At 44.5% G+C, this 27,615-nt stretch overlaps 1 protein-coding gene across 1 annotated transcript in view; it reads left to right on the top strand.

The window, feature by feature from the left end:
* Positions 1 to 15,808, top strand: part of ELP6 (elongator acetyltransferase complex subunit 6) — a 16,785-nt gene extending 977 nt beyond the window's left edge. The window contains exons 2-7 of the mRNA XM_077777153.1: positions 1,213 to 1,291; positions 2,261 to 2,331; positions 5,517 to 5,635; positions 7,058 to 7,259; positions 9,048 to 9,194; positions 11,008 to 15,808. Coding sequence (XP_077633279.1) covers positions 1,213 to 1,291; positions 2,261 to 2,331; positions 5,517 to 5,635; positions 7,058 to 7,259; positions 9,048 to 9,194; positions 11,008 to 11,136 — 747 coding nt within the window. The 3' untranslated portion in view covers positions 11,137 to 15,808. The remainder of the gene's footprint in view (positions 1 to 1,212; positions 1,292 to 2,260; positions 2,332 to 5,516; positions 5,636 to 7,057; positions 7,260 to 9,047; positions 9,195 to 11,007) is intronic.
* Positions 15,809 to 27,615: the final 11,807 nt, after the last annotated feature.

The raw sequence follows: 27,615 nt of genomic DNA, 5'->3' as shown, positions 1-27,615 counted from the left end.
TGCGGTGAGGGGAGGGAGAGAAGAATCCTAAGCAGGCTCCAGGCTCTGAGCTGTCAAAACAGAGAAGACACGGGGCTCAAACTCACAGACGGGTAGATGGTGACCTGAGCTGACATTGGATGCTTAACCCACTGAGCCTCCCAGGCGGCCCTCAATCAGGCCTTTTTATGACCCCACAGTGTCAGGCAAATTATAGTTTTCAGTAGACCCTTGTGGGTTTCAGTTGCTCAAGCCTGAAGATGTCACTGGGGGCCTTGTTAATTACTAGTGGGACCACCAAAATGCTTAGCCCAAGGCCAGAGTGAAGGAATGGATGGTCAAAGTGGGCACCAGGAAATTACAGCGCTGAAGGTAACTCTCAAGGTCTGATAGTGCAGTCTTTCATATTTTATAAGTGAAAAAAGTCACAACAGCACAGAAGTGTTGTGTCTGATACCGCTTGATTGCGACCTTCCCTATCACTGACAAGGAACTAGAGGTGGCTAGAGCAAGATAGCCAGCCACTGTGGAGACCACCTTTAGAGGTCTTTCCAGAACCCTCCATGGTCAAAGCTCTTTCGGAAGCAGTGTCCAGTGCCATTGGGATGAGAATTTTGTTACTGGAGTTCTCTGTCAACAACTACTCTTCCCTCTCTTCCACTCTATTGGACAGATTTGGTATCAGAATTAAAAATAGGGAGGCACGTGGGTGGCTCATTTGGTTAAGCCTGCCACTCTTGATTTTGGCTCAGGTCACCATCTCACCAATAGTGAGTTCAAGCCCCTCATTGAGCTCAGTGCTGATAGCTCCAAAGCCTGCTTGGGATTCCTTCTCTCTCCCTCTCTCTGCCCCTCCACTGCTCATGCTTGCTTTTTCTCTCTCAAAAAGAAATAAACTTTAAAAAAAAATAGGAAGGACATTGGTCTTAGCAGGCTGTGATTTTTGTTGTATTCTAACGGTAAAAGCTTCTTTTGTTCAGGATCTAGATCTCCTCCAGACTGGTCCCTGAGTTACCAATGCGAATGAGACAGAGGAGGGATTTTATTCTCTCTTTGCCTTGGTAAAGTGGAAGCTGAGATATGCTGGTCCATGAGTGACTTTATTAACAATCACTTTAATTGTCGGTTTTGCCACAGTTTTGACTTTTTTTCTTTCTGGTTGTGTGTGTGTGTGGATACTGACCTCTTTCTAGGGAGTCTAATTCACCTTTTTGTGTTCCTCTTAACTTGTAGGGGAAACTGACTCTGCTCTGCGATGCCAACACAGATGGCAGCTTCCTTGTGCATCACTTTCTCTCCTTCTACCTCAAAGGTATTGGACTCGATGCAATAGAAAAAGAAACCTAAGGCTAAAAGCAATGGGAATAGTATTAACTAACTAGGTCTTTGGTATTTGGGTAGCCAAATGGCTGTTTATTAGGTAACAGGTTACTTGACTGTCTTGTTCCCTGCTCATCCCTGCCCAAGGGTGGTTGGTATGTGCTCTCTATCCATGTCCTATCTTCTCCACCCAGTGTGCAGGCACGATCTCACTGAGATCCTCGTGTGGACTCTGATTTAGTTGCTCCTCAGTCCTTGTGTATCTTGAGGTCTTTGAGCCCCGGACCCATTGACATGTTGCCCTGGCAGTAGATGCTTCCTGAAGAACATAGGAAAACTGCAGGGCCACTGCAATTTACATATGAAAATAGATTAGAAGAAGAAAATAGCCAAATGAAAAAAAAGTCTCATTTATCAATCTCCTTGACCCCTACTGAGTCAGGCCAGGATAGAGGGTAGACCTTTGGCAGTCTTAGTCGTAATCATTTACACCTTTGAGAGTTTTTTCTTTTCCAGATGATGTTATTGTCAGCATTGAAAGAACGAGAGAATCTAGAGATAAAAACTTATGTTCAGTAAGGTAGCTAGAGCTTCTTTGTGTTCCCCTTATAACTTCTTGGATACAATACCAGTTTAAAAAAAAATCAGTTGTTAAAAAAAGTTGTATTTCTGTACAAACAGAAAAATGTTATTTTTTTAAAACCACAGTTTATTTACAATAGAACAAAACTAAGTACCTATTAGTAAACATAACTGAAGAAGTACATCTCAGGATCAATGAAATAGATAAAATTATTGTATATGAAAAAAGCACATCTTAGAATCAAATTGGGGATGTCAGGTTGCAAGACCTCTTGGGTCTGTAGACCTGCCTCACAGCTTTATTTTCCAGAGGTAGGAAGTATATGAGACTGATTATAAGTAGAGACTTTATTAAAAATCTATTTATTTTGTTTTCTAGCTAATTGTAAAGTCTGCTTTGTGGCACTGATCCAGTCCTTCAGTCACTACAATATCGTGGGACAGAAGTTGGTAAATATTGTAGAGCTCCGTGGTGCGGACTATGTGGGTCATGCAGGTGTGAGTGGAGCCGGGGCTGGGCTCCCCTATTGGGGCTGTAGAGAACTCAGCAAGGGAGGGACTGAGTCAATCATGGAGTCCTGAAACCCTTATGTGAAAGGCTAAGGCAGGGGCGCCTGGGTGGCTCAGTCAGTTGAGCATCCGACTTCAGCTCAGGTCACGATCTTGCCGTTCGTGGGTTCGAGCCCTACCTCGGGCTCTGTGCTGACAGCTAGCTCAGAGCCTGGAGGCTGCTTCAGATTCTGTGTCTCCCTCTCTCTCTGACCCTCCTCTGCTCATGCTATCTCTCAGAAATAAATAAAACATTGAAAAAAAAATGAAAGGCTAAGGCAGCATCTCAACCTGTTTTACTCATTTAGAGCTTATAGAACCAAATTAGTTGTTAATTAGTCAAACCTAGCTCTGCTGACACTGAACCAGTTAAGATTTTCTCCTTACTGTGAGCTTTAATCATAGTCCTGCTGAGTTGGAGACCACAGCTTGGCCTGCCATCAAATTGAGTGCCTCCTACTGTCTCTCCCTAAGTCTACGGCTTAGGACCCAAAGGTGGAGAGAAGTGTTTTTGTGACCTGCTCCTTACCTCATCTCAGCCTGCCCTTCATTTTATCAGATGTAGGCAGGCAAGAGTAAGATGGCCAAGAGTCTGGTGAACCTTCTGGCCTAGCTTAGGCCATCACCTATGACCTGTGATGAGGTGAGCTTACTGGTTTTTGTTTGTTAGTTTTGTTTTTATTTATTATTATTTAAACAAAAATTTTTAAAGTTTTTATTTATTTATTTTTGAGAAAGAGACGGAGAGAACAGGGGAGGGGCAGAGAGACAAAGGCAGAGAGAGAGAACCCCGAGCAGGCTCCGCACTGTGGGCGCAGAGCCTGATGCGGGACTCGAACTTATGAACCATGAGATCATGACCTCAGCCGAAACCAGGAGTCAGACGCTTAACCAACTGAGCCACCCAGGCACCTCTTGTTTTGTTTTTAATTTTTCTTAATTTATTTATTTCTGAGAGAGAGACTGCATGAGCAGGGGAGGGTCAGAGAGAGAGGGAGATACAAAATCCGAAGCAGGCACCAGGCTCTGAGGTTAGCTGTCAGCCCAGAGCCCGACGCAGGGCTCAAACCCACGAACCGTGAGATCATGACCTGAGCCGAAGTCGGATGCTTAACCGACTGAGCCACTCAGGTGCCCCTCTTGTTTTGATTTTAATAGGCTGGCCTCAGAGACGGAAAGAACCAGGCCACCCATTAGCAGTGACCATTGAAATACTAGTCTTCCGGGGCGCCTGGGTGGCTTAGTCGGTTAAGCGTCCGACTTTCGCTTAGGTCATGATNCTCTCCTAGAAATAAAAAAATAAAAAACATTAAAAAAAAAATTAAAAAAAAAAAAAAAGAAATACTAGTCTTCCTATTGGGCCATGACACTGCCTGATGTCACTGATGGGGAGAAACAAATGAGAGAATGGGAAGAGGGTAGACTCTTTCCCATCCTTTGCAGAGAAGGAGGAGTTCCTGCCAGAGCATGAGCTCAGGGAGAGCAGTCATGCCAAGAACACACGTTGCATTCCAGGTCTATGAACCATGTCCCTGTGGCCCTAGCATCAGTGTCTCTGGATGAGAAAGCTGTGTACTCATGTTCGGATTGGCTCCTTTTTCTGTTACCTTTGAATCATCATCAGCACAGCAGGAATGGCACACACGGTACTGGGCACATGAAGTCCCTGAGCGTGAGCCTCCCTACTCTTGGTGTATTGTTGAACTGCCATTGGTAGAATGGTCATGAGCAAGAGCAAAGGTGAACAGGAGTCTTTCTGCCAGGAGTGGCTGTGGAGCTACTGGTGCTGCATAGTGGAGGACACTGGGGTATAAATGAGCAATTGAGTCTAGGGGCATGAGGAGTCTAAAGAGTTCCATGTGACCTATTCTGCACAGAGAGCAGTGAGTTGCAGATTTAGATTGTGTCTCTACTTGGGTGTTTGTTGAAATGCAGATTCTTGGGCCTTGTCTGCAGAGCTTCTGGTTCTGGAGGTTTGGAGCGGCGCTCAAGGATCTGCATTTTAACTGGGTGTCTCACAAGAGTCTTAATTGGGTAGTTGATAAAGAGCCATATTGAGAAGTTCTGGCCTAGAGGCGCCTGGTGGCACAGTTGGTTAAGTGTCAGACTCTTGGTTTCAGCCCAGGTCATGATCTCACGATTTGTGAGATTGAGCCCCGCATCAGGCTCTGTGCTGACGGTGTGCAGCCCGCTTGGGATTCTCTCTCTCACCCTCTCTCTGTGCCCCTCCCCTGTTCATGCATTCTCTCAAAATAAATAAACTTTAAAGATTTTCTAGAAAATAAATAAATAAACATAATATAAAAGCTCTAGTCTAGAGCAGGGCTAGACAGACCGCAGCCACTGCCATTTGTTTATGAATCCTCTGTGGCTGCTCTCACTCCACAGAGGAGAGTATTGCAGCATAGATTGTATGATCTGCAAAACCTGTCTTGCTCTTTGCAGAAACGTTTGCTGAGCTCTGAACTAGTGTATCAAGAGCTCATATTATCCTAACTCATGGGAGTGCTTCCTCAGAGGAAGAGGGAAGAGAAGGAGAACTTGCTGGTAATGAGGTCTTCCTGTGTTCTAGGCAGCCTGGCAGCTAGAATCTGTGTTGGGTTATGTGAAAGCCCCAGAGCAAGTCTGAGGTCCCGTGCCACTGATGCGTAAACAAGAGGGTTTGTGAAATTCAAAGCCAAAATCTGGCCCTTTTTCCTGTACCAGCATTTTTCAGACCTTGGTCATTTTCCCACCATCTTATTGTCATTATTATTGTTTCTAAATGTGCTTAATTTTATAAATGTGTGTGTTTATAATACTACTGCAGATTAAAACCAAGTATTGAGTAATTCTAAAAATGAACATATAAGCAAAAATGTCAGTTTTTTAAAAAGTGATGAATGTAGAGGTTCACCTCAAAACCATGGGGATTGTGGGTTGGGAACACGCAGTGGAAAGAAGGCATGGGCCCCATACAAGGTGGACAGGTACACATTTGCAGGGCTTAGAATGTGTCCTGTACACTCTAGTGAGCTGGAGTCTAGCCTCTGTGAGGGGTTCCCCTGCAGGGCACCATAATTCACTCTCCTCTGTGTTGTGTTTAGGGTGTCAGCCTGACTGCGGCACGGGAGTGCGGGCAGCTTGTGTTCCTAGAAGGTCTTAAGTCTTCAGTGGATGTTTTCTTTCGGACTCAGGCCGAGCCACACCCCTTGCAGTTCCTCAGGTCAGTTAGCCTGCAGCCTGGCCCAGAAGTGCATGCCTGGCAGGTGGGCCCAGACCAGGTTTGCTGGGTGATTCCTCCGGTGTGTGGGTGGGAGGACAGAGCTGGCTTTAGGAGGTGGCCACTTCCCTGGTGTTGCAGCATTATCGGAAAGCCCTTGCTTTTACCACGGGCCAGAGGATATATGGCTGACGCAGAAGCCACAGAAAGTGTTATCTGCTGGGAGTATGGCAGAATAGTATGTTTTTCTAGCCCTCGCTCAGAGCCCTAGCACACACCTTTATTCTGGTTTTGGGTCGATACAAGGGTTGGCACACTATGGGCCATGGGCCAGCTACCTGTTTTTTTAAATAAAGTTTTATTGGAATAGCTGCATTCATTTGTTCACATGTCATCCCTGGCTGTTCTGCGCTCCCACAGCACAGTTGAGTAGTTGAGACAGAGACCATATGACCCACAAGCCTAGGATATTACTATTGGCCTTTTAAGAAAAAGTTTGTTGATCCTGGTTTGCTATTTTGAGATTGGCTTTCCTGTTTCTTGTCCCTTATGAGTCTTAGCCACAAATATAGCTCTGTGCAGACTCTCCACCTGGCTGCTGTTCTTCCTTCACCACAGAGGAGTCCGTATGGGAACGCTCCCTGCTGCCCCCTCTCAGATGCCACTTTTTGCAGTGGCTGAAAGGCATTGTGGAGTCAGAAGGCCCTGTGCCCCGACCCTGTGTGTGTGATCTCACACACACAGCTTTTAGGATCTCTGAACCTGGGTGCCTTCGTCTGAATGATGGGCCTGCTGACACCTGAACCCGGTTGTGGGAAGTTGTTGTCTTTGCTGTTCGAGGGGCACAGACCGGGAGTGCAGGCAGGTGCCTGGGCCCTGTACTCTGTACGTTTTGAGCCTCTGTTGCTGGGAGGTGACTGCCAAGGGTAGTCACTGGGGAGGTGGAGGTAGCTGGGCCAGCTTCTTCAGAAATAGGTGTAATCTGTTAGGTACCCAAACAGGCCTTAGACCTTGGCCCCTCACCGCCGGGTCACCTAAATTGCTATTCAGCTGTTTGTACCCATTATGACCTCTTGGGAAGACCTCTCCTGCTGCCTAATCCAAATTAATCTTCCAATACCTTAAGCTTTTGGGTTGAGGGGCTGCACGATGTCTTTTAAGGGCCCAAGAGGCTGTTTATTTTTGTGTACCCAGTTTCTAGCACAGTGCTTTGTACCTACTAGGCTTCAAAGAATATTTGAAGTACAGCTTGCTTGTGTATGCACGCATGCCTTTTCTTCCCAACCAGATCAGGAACCCCTTAGTGCCGAGAACTGTGACCTAGTTCTCTGCCTCCCCCCAGCCCTTTCCTGTGGTGCTGCTTGGTTCCAGGTAAACATTTGTAGACAGAGTAAACTCTCGGGTGACTCTTGCTTGATGTTCCAGGGAGGCCAATGCTGAGAACCTGCAGCCACTGTATGAGTTTGTGAGGGAGGCTCTGAAGCCTGCAGATGATGGAGAGGCTGCGTGGAGGTGCCCGGTGCTGCTGGTGGACGACCTCAGTGTGCTGCTGAGCCTGGGCATGGGGGCAGTGGCTGTGTTGGACTTCATCCATTACTGCAGGGCCACCGTGTGCTGGGAATGGAAGGTACCTGTCCACAGGCTCTCCGTGTTCCTGCCTGTGACCTCCATGGGCCCAGACAGGCCCACCTCTCCCTTGCTTGCAGTGATCTTTTTTGTTTATTTGCTTAGGGGTTTGGCTTTTTCCTGGTAGGCCCAGAAATCTTTAGGTCTGCCATCCTTCCCTCCCCTACTTGCCACTGCTAAAAAAAATAAAGCCCTCAAATTAAAAAGTTGACCAGTACTGTATGGAACAGGGCCAGTCGTGTGTGGTACTGCAGCAGCCCTAACTCTGCCATCCATTCCCTTGTGTCCTGAGACAAGTCATTATCACTCTGGGTGTGTTTTGAAGATCAGTTGACATATAAACTGCATTAAAAATTGTGAAATGCAGTACAAGTATAGGATGTAACTTTTACTGTCAAATTATGAGGCAAAAATGGGGATTTTACCATAATAGTTAAACAATGATGGTAGACTCGCCTTGCAGGCACCCAGCTGCAAGACTTAAGTGACATGAAGCTTGCAACACTCCCACACAGCGTCTGGTTCACAGTGCCCGCTCTTCAGCGTGCAGTGGCGCCGCTGGGAGGGATCTGCGGCCCTCAGCACAGTGTGGTCAGACCGAGGGTGCTAGGCGGCGGTTGGGGTGAGCCAGTGGAGTCGGCTGGGGAGCATATAGCCAGCACCCCATGCTGAGTACCTCCCATGTGCAAGAGCCTCCTTGGCAGCTGTGTTTAGGAGAGCTCCTGGGGCTGTGTGGCTACACTCACAGGGCTGGGAACCAGGTGATGGGGAGAGAATGGGAGGAGGAGGGAGTGGAAGGGGCGTGGAGGGCATGGCTCAGCAACAGTGAATTGGCCACAGTTCCTACAGCTTAGCCTGCTTTGTGGCCCACTACCACCCTCGTTTGGTAAAAATATCTTTACTAGCTGAAAAAGCAAAATGGGAATAGTTCAAGAAAGAAAAAATAAATAGCATAAAGAATACTTTAGTGAAAAGTAATGATTTCTTTCCTAATAAGTATATTCTGCCGTGTGCATTCAATTATGAACATGTTTTATGTGTATGTGTCTCTCTGCATTTTTCTTCACGTTACTGGTAGCCTGCCTTGCACACTGTGTGGCACTGTTTTCTCATTTCATAATGCACGGTGTATTTTGGTGTCCATTGCCCAAAACCAGAACAGACAGATCTGCTTCATTGTTTTTAACAGTTGGACAGTATTCCTTTGAAAGGACTTATTCAAGGTGTCTCCTTCAGTGGGTTGGCCTTCCCCTCCAGTTCTGGTTGGCTAACTCCTATTTGCCCTTCTGACTCAGCTCAGGCGTGTACACCTCCTCACCCTCTCCTCCGGGCCAGACATGATGCCTCTTCCCTGAGCTCCCCTAGCCACCCGTGCTCCCCTTTCTCCTGGCTTTGTATCCTGTGTTGTTAGTATCTTTCTGTCTCCAGGGCCCACACCGCTCTCTTATCCTCACTGTGGGGTGTGACACATGCTCTGCACTCAGAAACTGTTGACTGGATGAATGGGTGCCCAGCAGAAAGGTGGTGCTTCTTGCTAACGTTGAGGACCACAGGCTGAGCAGAGCTTGGTTTAAGAGGGATTGAGCTGGCAGTATGGGTTGGATGTGCTGGTGAGACTGTCCAGCAGGTGGTTGGAATTAGGGTACCAGAGCGCAGCAAGGGATGGTTGCAGCAGCGGCCAGAGGCTGCACTGGGTGAAGACATGCAGGGGAGTGGAGACCCGGAAAGCCCATTGCTCCCTGGTGGCCCTGCCTGGAGGAAAGGTTTTCATCTTCGATCTCTGTTGCAGGGAAACATAGTGGCCCTGGTGCACGACAGTGGAGACACCGAGGACGAGGAGAACAACATCCTTTTGAACGGCCTTAGTCACCAGAGCCACCTGATCCTGCAGGCCGAGGGGCTGGCCACAGGCTTCTGCAGGGACGTGCATGGGCAGGTGCGCAGGGGCTCCCAGGGCAATGGCTGCCTGCCTCTGTGCCTGAGCCTGGACTGTGTGTGGGATAGTGTCGGGCCCTGGGGGTTGTCTGGTTGGGGCATTCCTCCGGTAGAAGGAAAACCTCAGAAGTTGTGAGAATGCAAGTCAGAGTCTGTTCCAGATGGTGCTGGCCTCATGCACCTATGCAGGTGTTCCATGGTGGTCCCGTTTGTGACTAAAGTGGAGCTCCTAAAAAGGAGACCATCTTCTGGAACAGAATGCAGGGGCCCTGCTATGAATGCCTCTGCAGGACCACAGCAGGCTTTGTATACTCAGGTCAATGCTGTTCCTTTTATTTTTTATTTCACTTTTATTTATTTGTTTGATGTTTATTTATTTTGAGAGAGAGAGAGTAGGTATTTGGGTGAGGGCAGAGAGAGGGAGAGAAGAGCAAATCCCAGGTAGGCGCCTCCCTATCAGCATGGAGCCCAATGTGGGGCTTGAACTCGTGAACCTCAAGATCATGACCTGAGCTGAATTCAGACACTTAACCGACTGAGCCACCCAGGTGCCCCAATGCTGCTCCTTTTAAAATACAAACGTGGGGGCACCTGGGTGGCTCAGTTGGTTAAGCGTCCAACTTTGGCTCAGGTCATGATCTCACAGTTTGTGAATTCAGGCCCCAGTAGCCTGCTTCAGATTCTGTGTCTCCCTCTCTCTCTGTGCCTCCCCTGCTTACACTCTGTTTCTCTCTCTCTAAAAAATAAATAAAGTAAACATGTGGGGGGACTGTACGCATGGCTGGGGTTGTTGCTGCCCCCACTGTTGCCTCTGACCAGAATATCTGAGAACTCAGGCAGAAGCCGAGATTCCTGCCTTAGAGGAAGTTCAGGTTCTACCCATCCCAAGGGGCTACCACGCTTCTGTGCCTTCTGAAACTTGTTTTTTTTTTTTTTAATGTATAATTTATTTTGAGAGAGAGAGAAAATGGGAGCAGGGGAGGGACAGAGACAGTGGAAGAGAGAGAATCTCAAGCAGGCTCTGTGCTATCAGCACAGACCCCAACGTGAGGCTTGATCCCATGAACTGTGAGATCATGACCTGAGCCAAAATCCAGAGTCGGACGCTTAACTGACTGAGTCACCCAGGGGCCCCTGGAACTTCTCTTTTGGAATCATCCTCCCAACTCCCATGGCTTCCAGGTTAACTTGATATTGACCACTCTTGGCCCATTAGGGGTGGGTGGGAGTTTTGCCCCAAAGTCATTCAGGGGTAGGTGTAGAAAAGAAAACAAAGGCACAAGCTCAGAAATGCTGTGTTGGTGGTGTCCGTGTGCACAGCCTGAGGGGAGGGTCCTGCCAGGCAGCCTGCGGCCTGGCTCTGAGGCCAGCTCCCCGAGCAGTCTAGCACGTCTGGCAGTGAGATATCCTCAGAATAAACGTCTAGCCTTCCTGAGCCTCTGAATTGAATGTACTGATTTTAATGAGTTGATTTTCCCAGTTATTATAGCCAACAGATACAAAACCATGCATAGAAGAGAGCAAAAGGGAACACAAAAATACTTAAATGCTTTTTCTCTGGGTGGCTTTTTTTTCTTTTTCTTTTTCTTTCACACTTTTTGTGATGAGCAAATATCACTACTGTAATGAAGAGGAACCTTCAGTTCTAGTTAGCTGCTAATAAGCTTCGTTTTGGAAGCCACCCAGGCTGCGTGGCACATGCCTGTGACCTCACTTAGGGGCCTCGGTGGCAGGTTAACAGAGGAGGCCGGTAGGGTTCACAGTGGACCAGATACTTAGGAGCTGCTTCTCTCTCATTCTTGCCGTCACTGTAGCTAAGGATCCTCTGGAGGACACCATCACAGCCCACAGCCCAGCGAGATCGGAGCCTCACTTACCAGTACAAGATCCAGGACAAGAGCGTGTCCTTTTTTGCCAAAGGAATGTCTCCTGCTGTTCTATGACCTGATTGAGGGGCAAATGTAGCTACCTTGGACTGCTTTCAGATGTGAAAGATAAAGCAACGAGTAGGAGTGGATCTGCACGCCTTTGAAGTGGTGTTTTGGCCTGGTTTGGGAGCTCCACTGTGACCTGGTGCGGTGGAATGGCCCTGTGATGGTACGCCTTTGTTCTCCTGGGCCCTGCACATAAGAAATCGCAACCCAGCCTCTGCTGAGAGAGATGCCACATATTGAAACCGGGTGACAGTCATCCCGGGAGCCTTTCATTAAATACGCTTTAGCCTCAACTGCCCGTTTTTGGCTGTCATGCCTTTCAGGGCCAGAGCAGGTATGAATGTGTCAGCCAGGGCACAGTCCTGGATGGCAGGCATTCAGGTGACAACTTGGATAATTACGGCTGTGGTAGGGAGTCTACATCATGGCTTCCTCATGATGGATTGTCTCATTTTTCACCTTCATCCAGCAAAGGTGTTTTCCCTTTAGTTCAGTAAGAAAACCAGCTTAAAGAGGTTTGGAAGGATGCTCACAGTTATAGAGCAGGCTGTAGATAGCGGAGCCTGACTCTGAAGTCCGCACTTGCTGACTGACCCCATGGAACCCAGGGGCAGGCTCCCCATCCAGTTCACAGCGTCACTTCCTCCTGGGTGTGTGGTCCCTGGCCCAGGTGCTCATGAAACCACAGCCTTGGTCACGTGAGGCTTCATGGCCTTGGTGAGAGGTAAGGAGTGTTCTTGCCACCGGGCGGGATGGGGCGTTGGCAAGTTGCTGCCTCCCTCACCTGTGAAGACTGAAGAGGTGAGCTCTTGCCGCTGCGTCCCACAGATGCCAGCTTGTCACCCTCAGCCCATCTGTCAGGATCACCTCAGGAGGCACTGAGGGTATTCCCTCAAACTGGGTACATTGTGTTGTTGTACCACAATGAATTTGCTTTTAAAACCAAATAAAATGAAAAAAGAAAATAACACTGCAGGGACTAAAGAAATTTCATACCTGTTGTTTAATTGTAACTTTTTCACATTTTGTAGTCTTCATAAGAGGAAACAACTTATCACTCCTCCCCTCAGATTGTACTATTGTGTTGGTTACCCCACTGATAACCAGTAATAGTAGCTGCTTTTCTTCCCAAAATATTGCAGGCCAGGTAGAATATTTGAAAATTGTGAATGTAACTAACCTAAGGGAAAGTGGTTACTGAAGAATCTAATGATTTTTTTTATTAGTACTTCAATATTTATGTCAGCTTCACATGAGCTACAGTTCTAATGGGCAAGACACCACGAAACATTTCTTAGGATATGAATGTTGTGTTATGTTTCTCCACTTAATTTATAATTGAGTTTACTAAATTCTTAATGTTGAATGCCTCCTGAACATTTTATGGTGTCATTTTGATTTGCTTAGCTATTCTCTGAGTGTGTAGGCTCTAGGTTTTGTAATTATAAATTATGTTGTTATGAACTTTATATATTATACCTGTTTTGAGGTGGGGGCAAATACTTGTGTCCTTAGAACATTCATTCATTCACTCAACAAATACTGAGCACCTTAAAAAAAATTTTTTTTAAAGTTTATTTTTGAAAGAGAGAGAGCATGTGGGGAAGGGGCAGAGAGAGAAGGAGGCACAGAATCCAAAGCAGGCTTTAGGCTCTGAACTGATACAGGGCTCAAACTCACCAATGGTAAGATCATGACCTGAGCCGAAGTTGATTGCTTAATCGACGAAGCCACCCAGGTGGGTGACAAATCGACTTTTTAATGTTTTAAAAAAACTAAAAAAAAATTTTTTTTAATGTTTATTTATTTTGAGGGAGAGCTGGAGCAGGGGAGGGGCAGAGAGAGAATCCCAAGCAGGCTTTGCACCATCAGTGCAGAGCCTTACAGGGGGCTCAGTCTCACAAATCATGAGATCATGACCTGAGCTGAAATCAAGAGTTGGACACTTAACCAACTGAGCGACCCAGGTGTCCCCGGAGCACCTTTTATATGGTAGGCAGCTATGACCATGACAAAGCAGGTCCTTGCCTACACCAAATTGAGATGTAATCTATGTAGAGTTAGATGGTGGTAAGTGCTAAAAATAAAGCAGGGCACCTGGCTGGCTCGTTTGGAAGAGCATGTGACTCTTGATCTGAGGGCTGTGAGCTCAAGCCCCACATTGGATGCAGAGACAAAAAACAAACAAATAAAAAAACACCAAAAAACCCCAACTTGAAACAATAAGAAAATAGGGGCCCCTGGGTGGCTCAGTCAGTTAAGCATCTGACTTCAGCTCAGTCATGATCTCATGGTTCAGGAGTTCAAGCCCTGCATCAGGCTCCTTGCTGACAGTGCAGTGCCTGCTTGGGATTCTCTCTCTCTTTCCCTCTTTGTCTTTTCCTTCCCCACTTGCACTTTCTCTCTCTCTCTCTCTCTCTCTGTCTTTCAATATAAATAAACTTAAAAAAAAAAAAAGCAAGGAAAGGGCCTAGGGAAGTGAGGAATAAGGAAATTTTAGTTTTTTCCCTGCAGTGGAATTTCTGAATTAAAGCCTGGATCGCCCTCACATGGTATCAGATTGTTCTTCGGAATGATGGAGCCAGTTAACAGTGATCTCTAGGTTTCCTCCACCAATGTTGGATTTAATTTATTTTTTACTAACTTAATAGTTGTGCAAAGTTTGTAAAAATGGATTTCTCTTTAATAACTAGGATATAATTTTTCTCTGTATTTTCCCGTGTATCACAAATATATTCCTCATCCTTTATCACTTATCAATTAGAATGTGGTGTCAACTTTATTTTCTCAGTACTTTGTAATATTTTGGAAAGGATTTTATCATTGTCTTTGTTCATGGATATTTTTTCTACACTTGGGTTTTTAGAAATACTTTATCTTGGGGCACCTAGTTGGCTCAGTCAGTTTGTGAGTTCTAGGCCTGCATCAGGCTCTGTGCTGACAGCTCAGAGCCTGGAGCCTGCTTCAGATTCTGTGTCTCCCTCTCTCAACCCCTCCCTCATTCATTCTCTCTCTCTCTCTCTCTCTCTCTCTCTCTCTCTCTCCCTCTCCCCTCTCAAAAATAAACATTAAAAAAATTGTTTTCTATGCAGATATGCATTAGTTCAAGTTTTTGTGGAGTTCCTGTTTTATATAAGGGACCCTTAAGATGAAGACAGTCCTAAAGTCACCTGCTGTACTGTGAGAGGCGCTGGGGAACAGGCACTTAAATAACATGCAGCGACAGAGAAGGTGATGAGGGCCACAGAAACAACTCAAGTAGTAGGTGGAGACAGGCTGGTGGTCACAGGAAGGAGTAATTATTTCCCCATCACGTTTTTGTTTTTGTTGTTTGTTTTTGTTTTGTTGTTGAAGGGAGCAGAGAACTGGGGAAGAATTTATTGAGGCAATACTATTTGAACAAGAACTTGGAATGTTCCTATTTTGTCACTGATAGTACCTGTGTCCTTCAGGATTCAGGAATATATTTTTCTTCCTGAATGGAATGAAGGTCCTGTTCTTTGTTGTTGTTTCTAGTTTAAAATAATTTTTAAAAATTCTTTAGAATTTGTTACAGTATATTAATTTGTCTCCCTGCTGATAACTAAATAGCCCAACAGTATTTACAGTATTTACTAAAAAGTAGTGATCCTTTCTCCTTATGTAGTTTGGCTTTATTTATATGTGAAGTTCTTAAAGCTGAGCTTTTCTGAAATTTATCTTTTTTTTTTTTAATGTTTATTTTTGAGAGAGTACACACATACATGTGAGTGGGTGAGGGGCAAAGAGGATGTGAAGTGGGCTCTGGGGCTCAAACTCACAAACTGTGGGATCATAACCTGAGCCAAAGTCAGACGCTTAACCAACTGAGCCACCAAGGTGCCCCTAAAATTTGTCTTTAATTGATACTGAAAGGTTATCATGTCTGCTCTTGAGAGCCTTTAATAAAAGGATATCATGCCCTCTTGTTTATCCAGATGAATTTCACCAGCACTTTATCAAGCTCTAGGCAGTATTATATAAGGACTTTTTCTCTTGTCTTTAAAATGGTAGTTGTATAACATCATTTAAAAAAACTAGTGAAGAAATTAATACCCTCATATTAAATGTTTTTTTTTTATTGTTGACAAAAAAATGATCTAATTTTTGTGGGTTTTTCTGTAGTGTCTTTGACATAGGGATGTAGTTGACTTCTTAAAATTTATAGCTTATCCTACAATCTTTCTAAACTATTCTAATAATTTTCTGATTGAGATTCCTGAATTTTTAGGTATTTTTTCCTGTTTTCCTTCTTTCAGATATTAACATCTGCAAATAATGCCACCCTTGCTTATTTTTCTTTTAAATAGGGAACTTTTTTTTAATTGAAGTTGACATACAATATTAGTTTCAGGTGTACAACATAGTGATTCGACAGTTACATACATTCTGAAATATTCACCAGGATACAAGTATTGGTAATTAGCATCTGTCACCATACAAAGTTATTACAATATTATTAACTGTATTTCCTATGCCATACTTTGTATCCCTGTGACTTATGTATTTCATAACTGGAAGTTTGTACATCTTAATCTCCATCTATTTTGCCCATCCTCCTACCCCCATCCCCTCTGACAATTATCAGTTCTGTGTATTTATGAATCTTTTTTGTTGTTTTTAAGTTCCACATATAAGTAAAGTCATGTGGTATTTGTCTTTCTCTGCCTGACTTATTTCACTTAGCATAATACCCTCTTAGTCTATCGTGTTGTCACCAATGGCAACAGAATCTTTTTTATAACTGAGTAATATTCCATGTGTGTGAGAGAAAGAGAAAGAGAGAGTGTAAGACATCTTTATCCATCTATCAATGGACACTTGAGTTGCTTTTATATCTTGGCTCTTGTAAATAATGCTGCTGTAAACATAGGCATGCAGTATCTTTTTGAATTAGTGTTTTTCTTTTCTTTGAGTAAGTAACCCACATATAGAATTACAGGGTCATGTAGTATTTCTGTTTTTAATTTTTTGAGGCACCTCCATACTGTTTTCCACAGTGGCTGCATCAATTTATATTCCCGCCTACAGTGTATGGGGTTTCCTTTTTCTCCACATCCTCCCCAGCACTTGTTATTTCTTGTGTTTTTGATTCTAGTCATTCTTACCAATGTGAACTGATAGTTCATTGTAGTTTTGGTTTGCATTTCTCTGATGGTTAATGATGTTGAACAACTTTTCATGTGTCTGCTGGCTTTGTGGATGTCTTCTGAAAAATGCCTATTTGGGTGCCTGGGTGGCTCAGTCAGTTAAGCATCCACTCTTGACTTTGGCTCAGGTCATGATCTCACAGTTCGTGAGTTCAAGCCTCATGTCAGGCTCTGCACTGAAAGTGTGAAGCCTGTTTGGGATTCTTTCTCTCCCCTTCTCTCTGCCCCTCCCCTGCTCATGTGCTCTATCTCTGTCAAAATAAATAAACTTAAAGAAAAATGCCTATTTATGTCTTCTGCCCGTTTTTTAATTGGATCTTTTTTGGGTGTAGAATTGTATGAATTTTTTATGTATTTGATTTGATTTTTTAATTTTTTAAAAGTTNATAAATAAAACATTAAAAAAAATTAAAAAAAAAGTTTTTACTTTTGAGAGAGAGAGAGTGCATACACAAGCAGGGGAGGGGCGGGGGGGTGGGACAAAGGATCTGAAGCGGGCTCTGCGTGCAGAGTAGAGAGCCTGATATGGGGCTCCAACTCGTGAACCATGAGATCATGACCTGAACCGAAAGCGGAGGCTTAACTGACTGAGCCACCCAGGTGCCCCAATTTGATTTTTTTTACGTGGGCGTCACACCCAGCATGGAGCCCAATGTGGGGCTTGAACTCCTGACCCTGAGATTAAGACCTGAGCTGAGATCAAGTGAGACACTTAGCTGACTGAGCCACCCAGGTGCCCCCTTTTATGTATTTTAGATATTAACCCCTATCACATATATCATTTGCAAATCTCTTCTCCCATTCAATCAGTTGTCTTTTCATTTTGTTAATGATTTTCTTTGCTGTGCAAAAGTTTCTTAGTTCAACATTGCTCCAGTAGTTGTGAAATTTGTTAAGAGTGATGTGAAGTGGGGCACCTGGGTGGCTCAGTCAGTTAAGTATTTGATTCTTGATCTCAGCTCAGATCACGATCTCATGGTTTGTGAGTTCGAGCCCCTTGTCAGGCTCTGCACTTTTAGTGCAGAGACAGATCTCTGTCTCTGTCCAAATGCTTGGGATTCTGTCTCTCCCTCTCTCTGCCCCTTCCCCACTTGGGCTCACTCAGTCAGTTATGTGTCCAACTCTTGGTTTTGGCTCAGGTCATGATCTCACCATCCTGAGATGAAGCCCTGCATTGGGCTCAGAGGGGAGCTTGGAGTCTGCTTGGGATTTGTCTCCCTCTCTCTCTCCCTTCCCCCATTTGTGCTTACTCGCTCACTCTCTCTCTCTCAAAGTAAATAAACTTATATAGTTTGTCATTATTATTGATGCTATCATGGCCTCTGTGATGACACTACCATATTGCCTATAATGTTCTATGTAAAGGTGTGCACAAAGACAGCTTCTCTAGGGCAGGGAATTAACATCTTCTATACCTGGCTTCTGATAACATGGCAAAAACTTGATAGGTAATAAAGGCATTGAATGAGTATCAACACAACTTGGAGATTTTAAATATTTTTAATGGCTGTATCATGATTATGGATACCATAAATGTATTAGAAGTAGAATGGCTACTGTTTATTAGAGTCTTAGCATTTTATATGGGTTCACGTTGATTTAATGTTTCTGCAAGCCACAGATGTTGGTATTCTTGGTCACATCTTGGAACCAGACTTGTGAGTCAAAGTTGTGAGGTTAATTTTCCCAGCCACAGGACAGCCACTGCTGCTCCGTGTAAGGACCAAGATTCAAATCAAGAAGTCTGGGGTGCTTGGGTGGCTCAATTGGTTAAGCATCCAGCTTTGGCTCAGGTCATGATCTCGTAGCTCGTTGGTTTGGGCCTTGAGTCGGGCTCTGTGCTGACAGCTCAGAGCCTAGAGCCTGCTTCAGATTCTGTGTCTCTCCCTCCCTCTCTGCCCCTCCGCTGCTCATACTCTTTCTCTCAAAAATAAGTAAACATAAAACAAAATAATAAGTAACAAATCCAAGGAATCTGGTCCTGAAACAGCCATGCTTTCCACTTTACCATGCTGACAGCTGCTATCACTAATGCTTAATTCATGGTGGGCATGGTCATGAGTGCAAATGATTGCAAAGACTGACCTAGGTCATAATAAAACACCATTTTCCGTGTTCATGACAGGTAGAGGTAGCTGGACAGAGGGCTGAGAACCCAGAGTCCTGGGTCTTAGCCTGTGACCACCTGGTCAGTTATCAGAGTGACCTTGGGCAAACTTTCTGTAGAAGTTTTCTTCATTTGTAAAATAGACCAAGCCATAAGTTTTAAGATTGTCATGAAGACTAGCCCAGCATGGAAGCTCAGGTATGGGGGATTGTTTTCACTTCTTGATGATTTCTCTGCTCCATTTAGTTTTTAAAGCTTTTGGATTTATCATTCACAGGGGGAACAATCTGAAGTAAAGTTGAGCTTTGGCTAGTTAGGGCTAAATGAAGCTGTTCCACTTGAAGGATACTTAAAATTGAAGTCATGAGGTGCCTGGGTGGCTCAGTTGGTTAAGTGTCTGACTTCAGGTCATGATCTCATAGTTCGTGGATTCGAGCCCCACATTAGGGTCTCTGCTGTCAGTGCAGAGCCTGCTTTGGCTCCTCTGTCTCCCTCCTGCTTTCAAAAATAAATAAACATTAAAAACAAAAAGCTGAAGTTGTATTTGCAACTTCCCTGGAAATGCATAAGAAATTTGATGGATTGCTGGGTGGAAAAAGGAAGAGAAGTTTTTTTGTTGTCTTTTTAGATAGGTATGAGATACTAAGCAAAACATCAACAGCTCTAGGGTATATAGTTGTTAACTGTGTGGTTCTTTCCACTTTTTCTCTGTTTTCATAATAAAATGTCGGAGGAGCCCGAGAATCATGACCACTCCATTCCGCTCCTAAGGAGCCGCTTCACCAGGGGCCCACAAACCTCAGCTCCCGGCCATGAAGGACTCTTGGCAGTGGGTGCTACAAGGCACAGAGGTGCTTAGTTAAGTGCTCATCTGTTTTGGAGGCTCTTGTTTTTGGAGGCAGTGTCCAGACCTTGCCAAGAGTCAGTCCCCTGCAGACGCAGTGTTGGTGGAGTGGTTGGGTGGGGAGGGCTTGGTGAATAGGATGAGGGGGACAGCAGTGCCCAAAAGACAGTCTTAAGTCTCTGGAATGGGGGTTGTGAAAAGGGAGGCTCCTCCCCCTTTCTGAAGTGGACTCTGATCCAGTATACCAAGGGTAGGGCTCAGGAAAAGGGACTTAACTTTAAATACTCCCCAGGTGATTCTGCTGTAAGGCAAGTTTGGAACCACATTCTTTGTAGAAACGTGGCAGTAAAAGGAAAGGATTGGGACTCAGTCATGCAGGGTCATGGTAGCTTCATCCAGAAAACTAAAAACAAAACAAAACTGGATAGACTTTATATTTGCCAAAAGGAACGAGGCAGTGGAGAGCGAGAAGGAACTGCTGAAGGATAAATGAGATCCCTCTTGCCCAAAGTTTCTGAGGGGCCAGATGTAGGGAGTGATCTGAGGATGGATGAGGGATGTAGGTAAGGCTCTCCATGCTGCTGCCCACTGTTGCCTCTAATTTATTTATTTGTTTTTAAATTGTTCTTTTTAATTATTTATTTTTGAGAGAGAGCATGAGTGGAGAGGGGCAGAGAGAGAGGGGGACAGAAGACCCGAAGCTGGCTCTGTGGTGACAGCAGTGAGCCCATGTGGGGCTTGAACTCACGAACTGTGAGATCATGACCTGAGCCAAAGTCAGGTGCTCAACCAACTGAGCCACCCAGGTGCCCCCCTGTCTCTCTAAAAACGAGACACATGTTTCCCTACACCTTTTCCCTTGGTCTGGGGCACTCGTGGAAGCAGGACCAGTAAGGGACCTTCACTTAATAAAAAATAAATAAAAATGTAAACAAAAACAAATTCTTCCTTCATATAGTAAAAATTCCCATCTAATGTTTTGATGTTTGTGGTCAGCGTTTTAATATTTGTAATTTGTTGTCATTGCAAGTAAATACACACTTTTGCTCCAAATTGTAAAAAAAAAAAAAAAAAATCCCATCTAAAACCAAAAGCCAATCCTGAAGACCGGGCAAAATCTTCAACGTCACTTTAGGCCAAGGCCACTCGTCCTCACTATTGTTTAATTTCCCTGTGACAATAGTGTGGTGGGCAGGGAAGGAGGCAAGACTTGGGCGGCCTTGGAGACGTGGTCCAGAGTCCAGTGGAGATGAATGGGTGTGTGGGAGGGGGTATGACTCTTCGAAGAAGGCTTAGGAGGGGCTGGGGGCTGGAGTCTCACCTTGCATTGTGGCTACATCTGCACCTTATGCCAAACCCAGGGCTTCCGCTCCTGAGGGCTGGTCTGCCCTGGGATGGGTGCGGCTGAGCGTGCCTAGGGCAGCAGGGTGGGGTGCGGGGCTGATCTCTGGCACTCGAGGGCGAAAGGGGTGTGATCCAGGTCCCCGGGCCCGGGGCCCCTGGCAGTCAGCACACAGCATCCTGGGATGGTCAGCCCTGGGCTGTGTCCCCAGCGCGGGCGAAGCCCCTACTTCAGGGCTTCAGGACGCTCTGATGAACGCTCAGCTCAGCATACCCCACAGAGTAAAAAACTCAGTGGACGCAGCTGTGGGGTTCCAACAAAGACACACAGTCTGTGTAAAAACGGTTAAATGTTCCTTGGCGAATAGAAAAGCCCAACACTCTANCCCCCCACCCCCCCCCCGCCGCTCAGACATAGCCAACCACCATACATCAACAGCACCCAGGCCCTTCCTTCTCCGTGGATGACTTTTAACAGATCATCCTGTACAGCTCATTTTGAACCGTCTTTCAAGAACAGGTTTCAGCATCAGTAATATTCATAAAATTTATCCTTTTAAAAGGCTGTAGGGAAACCTGTCTTGTAGGCAGAAGTTATCCCACCCATATGTATTTGTTGTGCATCTGCATGGTTGTTTTTAAATTTACTTTCCCCCAAACGGGGACATAGGCATCTTGTGCACGTTCTTGATAATTCTTCGGAAGGTGCTGTCTGTCAAAAGCCCTGGTGCAGTNNGGGCTCAACTACGCATGTGCGCGCCTCTGGAGCACGTGTGGAGGGCGGTGAGGGCGGGAGGGGAAAGGTAGGAGGTGAGAGGTGAAGGGGCGGAGAGCTGCGCGAGCGCCGGGCGGCCGGGAGAGAGAGNCCACTACCGGGAGAGGGGTCGCGCCGTTGCGACCCCTGGCCCGCGGTCCCCGGGAAGCCGCCGCTTCTAGAACCTGCTTTGGGGCTGTCTGGGTTTTCCAGAGTGCGGGGGAGAGCATGCTGTCCACTCCTGCCTCTTTTTGGCTCTCTGGTTTTGAGGCAACACGTAGCTTCTTTGCTGGGTTTTGCTTGGCTTCTAGTTTTCTGTTTTGCCCAAGCCCAAACTTTGCTCACTCACGTTGCCTCTGTTTACCGTGTTGCTTCGTGTTTATTATTATCTCAGTATATCATACAGGATTATAATGTCACGGTTGAAGGGAGCATGGACCGTTTGAATCGCAGAAAGTTGTACAGNGGGTTTCTCCTCGGTCAGGCTTCTTGCTGTCCCATCTCCTATAGTGACAGAGCTGCGTGATTAAATTTTCTCTGGGGATTTTGTAATAGTTCTTGTGAAGAAGACCTAGGAAAGGTTTCCTTAATGATGTTAGGTTTGTGTTTCTTTTATCCGCCCAGACCTTTTGTGGAGTTTGGTTATACGGTGCCTTATTGGTGTGCTGCTGTCTCAGNACGAACTGCGAGATCATGACCTAAGCGAAAGCCGGACGCTTAACCGACTAAGCCACCCAGGCGCCCCTGAACTTTCTACGTTTTGCTCACAAGAGTAGTTGCCATCTGATCTGTATCTTTTTTTTTTTTTAAACATTTATTCATTTTTGAGAGAGAGAGAGAGAGACACCCAGAGACCAAAGCAGGCTCCAACATGGAGCTTGAACTCACTAACTGGGAGATCATGACCTGAGCTGAAGTCAGATGCTTAACCAGCTGAGCCACCCAGGTGCCCCTGACCTGTATCTTTCTAAGTGAATGTTAATATAGTTTGGTTTTAGGTGTTTTTACACATTTGCAGCATTCCTACTAGGCACATGATGTAACAAACAAAATATAAATGTATCTTTGTATTCATTCCTTTGGTCATAAATTGAAAGAATTACTTTTCATTTATTATGAGCTAATCAGGTGTTTGAGAGCTCTCTCTTCTTTTGCTGTTGTGCAAAAGCAGCATATCCCCTGAGGTCCCCATGTGCTTTATAATCATTGGTTCACCCCCTGCCCTGGCCCCCCTGCCCAATAATCTAGGCTAGTTTATGATTGTGAGGTGGATAAAAAGTCCACTCCTAGTTTATGACTAGAAGATGGAGACAGAGAGATTATGAGTTTCCTGGGGTTATATATGAGCAAGTAAACTGTCCGTTTGAGAAGCAAACCATGCCTGTGGGGATCAGTACTCATGCATTTATTAATGTCTGGCAGCAGACTCTAGGAATGCTTACTCTCTTAATATCTAGCCATGCACACGGATGTGTCCTAAGGACCCTGGAATGACACTTAGGTTTATGTGCTGTTTGTTTACCCTCACCATCGGTAGCTGTTTGCTGTTGCCGGAGTTAGTTATATTGGCTCTGATGAGTACTTTGTATACAGTTTATATCATCACTTCCACTTGAGCCCATGAGAAGGTTGCCTCTCTTAGAGAAACTGGGTTTCCAGGGTCACCCGGCTTGTAAGTGGTAGACCACTTCAGACCAGGTCTGCCAGACAGTGCTCCTTGACCTACTTCCACTGTAACTTGCAACCTTCCTGAGTTGGCTGATGAAACAAAGTCCGGGCAGCTTTTTTCCCCCCTGCCTGAAGTAGTAATTTTGAGTGAAATATTTATTGAACACGTGTACTGTGTAGGTACTGTGCTAGGTGCTCTAATAATAGCTTATCTCACTTAATCATCAGTAACCAGGTGAGATGATACTGTTATCACCCCCTTTAATGATGAGTTTTACAGATGTTATCTGCCTGGCCCCGGGTCACCTGCTGAGTTAGAGGCAGAGCCCAGGTGCAAACCTAGGTTTGCTTGAGAACAGAGGCTGTACTTTTATGCTCTTCTCGTGCCTGCTGGCTTCACAGTCTCCTTTCTTGCCCATTGGCAGGTGAGAGGTAGCAGAAGAAAGTGAGGGAGTGAAGGGTAGAAGCCAGTATCACAGACCCAAGTCTCAGATGTGGAACTCAGCAGGAAGGAGAGACAGCAGTTCGGCAGTGCATTTGACAGCCACTTGAGTGGTCAGGGGCACTGCCGAAGAATGCTTGCACGGTTTCTGGCCTATATGTGAGCTTTGGAGTGGAGTCCAAGGATGGGGGTATTTGCATCAAAGGTGCACAAGGGTCTTGGGGGGGGGGGAATCAAAACTGACCTTTGTGTTTATTTTAGCTTTACTTAATTTTTATTATGTTGTTTTATAATGTACATATATATTATAGGAGTACATACGTATGACATATACATATATACATATATTGGGATGTTTACTCAAATTCTTGTTGGGGTTTCATAATCAAAAACATTTGGAAACCACTGGTTTGATATTTAGCATTTGAATCAAACATGTAAGGTGTTGTGCTAACCATTTGTTCCTGAGTTGGAAGGTTAGTGAAGTTCACTGTGATTCCACATAAACAGAATCATATTTCATATAAATTATTTTCAAGAATGCAGTCACAATTTTGTGAAAGAGGATCTGTTTATTTTAATTGTCTTTGTCTCAAATATAGCAGCAGTCTTAAGTTTGAAGCTATAGTGACTGAGATAGCCCCTTAGAAATTAAAATTTTGTTGAACCTCTTCTATTTTAAGCCTGTTAATGTCAGAACTGAGAGGCACTAAAATAATCAGTTAACGTGAATGTGGCAGTTGTAATGGCGTAGCTGTTCCGCAACTTCAGAGTATTTGCAAATTTTAGATGATAGATATATTGAAATTCCAGATATGTTGATTCCTTGCCACTTTTTACGAACTAGATTTGATTTTCTTCAGGTCACTCCACTGCAGTGGTTAGTACGTTATATTAAAACAAACAACGCCAGAATTCTACCTAATTTAAAAAATATCTTTAAGTTACTTCCATCTTATTTCACAACTGAATAGATAAGTGCTTGTTTAGGAGTTCAGGTTAAAATAGCAAAGGGGAGGGGCGCCTGGGTNTCATACCATTGGTTCTTAAACTTTAGTGTGAATCAGAGTCACCTAAGGGCTTGTTTTAACCCCACTTCACTACAGTCCCTGACTCTGTAGGTTAGAGCTAGGCCTCGGAATTTGAATTTCAAACAAGTTACCAGGTGCTGCAGCTGCTGCTGCTGGTCTAGGGAACTATACTTTGAGAGCCATGGCTCCATACAGTGCACCTAAAACCAGAGCAGGAGGCCTGTACTTACGTGTTTCTCATCAGCATTTAAGTCATATACTATAGTTTTGCCAAGTACATAACTGGCTTTTTTTCTTAGCCAGTTTTCTCATTGTTTTTAGATGATGTCATTCTCAATTCTCAATTGAAAAAATAAGAATAGCAATATAATTGAGAATTTCATTCCTAGATTTCTAAATTTCTCGAGGGATTAGAGGTGTTTTTTAAAAAATACAAGTCATCTGTGTTGGAGAACAATTAATAGGCAGGTGTGCACGTGCACAGTTTTTTTTTCCTGTAATCCCAGTGGTAGTCTCTAGCAGGCTTCATTCTTGCTCATTGTCTTGTTTTCGCTCTTTATGATGGGATCATACTGTCTTGTATCCATTTTTGTTATTGTGTGAACATGTTTTTATGTAAAACTATTCTACAACCTTTAAAGCGCGCGCATGTTTGCGTGCGTGTGTGGGGGAGGGGCAGAGAGAGAGGGAGACCCAGAATCTGAAGCAGGCTCCAGACTCCACACTGTCAGCACAGAGCCCGATGTGGGGCTCATACTCACAGACTGCAAGATCATGACCTGAGCTGAAGTCCAAGGCTTAACCAACTGAGCCAGCCAGGTGCTCCCATTTTTGTTTTGTTTTGTTTTTTTAATTTAAAATCTTACTTATTTTTACGTTTCCCAGTAACTTTCAACTTTGAGCAGCTTGCTGTGTTTGGCTGTGGGCTGGGGTTACACCTTTCAGAAGACTGCACTACCGCTCAAAGTCTCCAGTCGTGGTCCTCTTCAACAGTCTTCAGTAGCTCCATGCTCTCGTGATCTTCCCCACATTGACCTACTCGACCCTTCTTCCTACCAGCTCATGTTGATACTACCTCATCTCCATAGGGTGATTAGGTCCCGTCATCCCGGCAACAGTGACTGTTGAAAACATCAAGACCTGTCTTTAGCAAGCAACAGAGAATGTTGCATCTCATATTCTTGTCAGGGAAGATAATCTTGAATTTTTCACTTTCCAAATGCCATCCCATGCACAACTGTGAGAAAACATTCATGAGACTATGGTGGAAGGTGTTTCAGTGCACACATTCAGGCAGTGTTGTCTTTGGGTGAAGCCGGATCATTAGGAGGCAACATAATTCTGGTCCCTCTTCCAGTGGTTTTGTGTTTCCAGTGACTTTGCATGGTCCCATCAGCTTGCATTGAGATCTGTGTGAGAAGTCCTGGGAAAATCTGTGAGGCCAAGTGGAATTTCCTTGAGGTTCATTGCCTGGAATGACTGTGCCTCTTCTAAGCCACTGGTTTGATTTTGTCTAAAGTATAATGTGAACTGCGTCAATAATGTTTCCCTCTTTACGCTGGCTATTAGTGAGCTCAGAGTCCCATTTGCACTCAGAGTTCTATGGTTTGTGTTATCTGTATTAAGCTTACTTTTGGCTTATAATGTTGTTTTTAACGGCTTGTTGTTTTGCTCTTTTAGTTTTACCATAAAATACCTAACAGGTTTCTTCCCTGTTCTGAACATTACTGTAAACTATATTGTAGCCAAATTTTTGTTCCCATCCTCTTTCCTTTCCTTCTAATACACTTGAGTCCCTCCTAGTCCTGTTTTCCCCCACCCCCTCCTCTGTGCTCCTTCTTTTTTGTTGTTTAATTTTTTTTATTGTAAATACACATAACATAAAACTTACCATCTTAATCACTTTAAGTGTACAGTTCAGTGGTATCAAATACTTTCATAATGTGCAACCATCACTATGTCCATCTCCCATTTCTTTTCATTTTGGAAAACCAAGACTCTGTACCCATTAAACAGAGTCCCATTCCCTTCTTCGCATTCCCTTATTTGCATTCCCTTCTTCCCCAGGCCCCTGGCAGCCACCATTCTACTTCCGGATTTTGTCTACTCTGAGTACATCAATAAGTGGAATCATACACTATTTATCTTTTTGTGACTGGCCTATTTCATTTAGCATGATGTCCTCATGATTCATTCATGTTGTAGCATGTGTTAAAATGGAGTTTATATATCACATTTTGTTTACCCATATATCTGTTGATGGACATTTGGATTGTTTCTACCTTTTGTGTATTGTGAATAATGCTGTTATAGACATGGATATACAAATATTTGTTCAAGTTCCTGTTTTGAGTATATACATAAGTGGAATTGCTGGATCATATGGCAATTCTTTGATTTTTTTTAATTTTTAAAATGTGTTTATTTCTGAGAGAGAGAGACAGACAGCATGAGCAGGGGAAGGTCAGAGAGAGAGGGAGACACAGAATCTGAAACAGGCTCCAGGCTCTAAGCTCGCTGTCAGCACAGAGCCCAACGCGGGGCTCGAACTCACGAACTGTGAGATCATGACCTGAGCCGAAGTCAGATACTTAACTGACTGAGCCACCCAGGCACCCCTGATTAATTTTTTAAGGAACTACCATACAGTTTTCCACAGTGGCTGTACCATTTTACATTATCACTAGCAATGCACAAGGTTTCCAGTTTCTCTGCATTCTTGACAGCACTTGTTATCTTCTGGGTTTTTGTTTTGTTTAAATGGTAGCCATCCTAGTGGATGTGAGGTGATATCTCATTGTAGTTTTGATTCACATTTCCCTAATGGTTAGTGATGTTGAGCATCTTTTCATGTGCTTATTAACCATTGGTGTATCTTCTTTGGAGAAATGTTTATTCAGGTCCTTTGCCCAGTTTTACATCATATTGCTTGCTTTTTGTTGTTGAGTTTTAGGAGTTCTCTATGTATGTTGGATAGTAATCCCTTATCAGGTACTTGATTTGTAAATATTTTCTCCCATTCTGTGTGCTGCCTTTTTACTCTGTTGATAGTGTATTTTGATGCACACAATGTAAACATTTTTAGGAAGTCCAATCTGTTTTTGTTGTTGTTGTTGCTTGTATCCTTATTGTC

The sequence above is a fragment of the Crocuta crocuta genome, unplaced genomic scaffold (genome assembly GCF_008692635.1).
Source record: "Crocuta crocuta isolate KB4526 unplaced genomic scaffold, BGI_CrCroc_1.0 scaffold77, whole genome shotgun sequence".
Lineage (NCBI taxonomy): Eukaryota > Metazoa > Chordata > Mammalia > Carnivora > Hyaenidae > Crocuta > Crocuta crocuta.
This window is presented reverse-complemented; position numbering and strand designations above follow the sequence as displayed.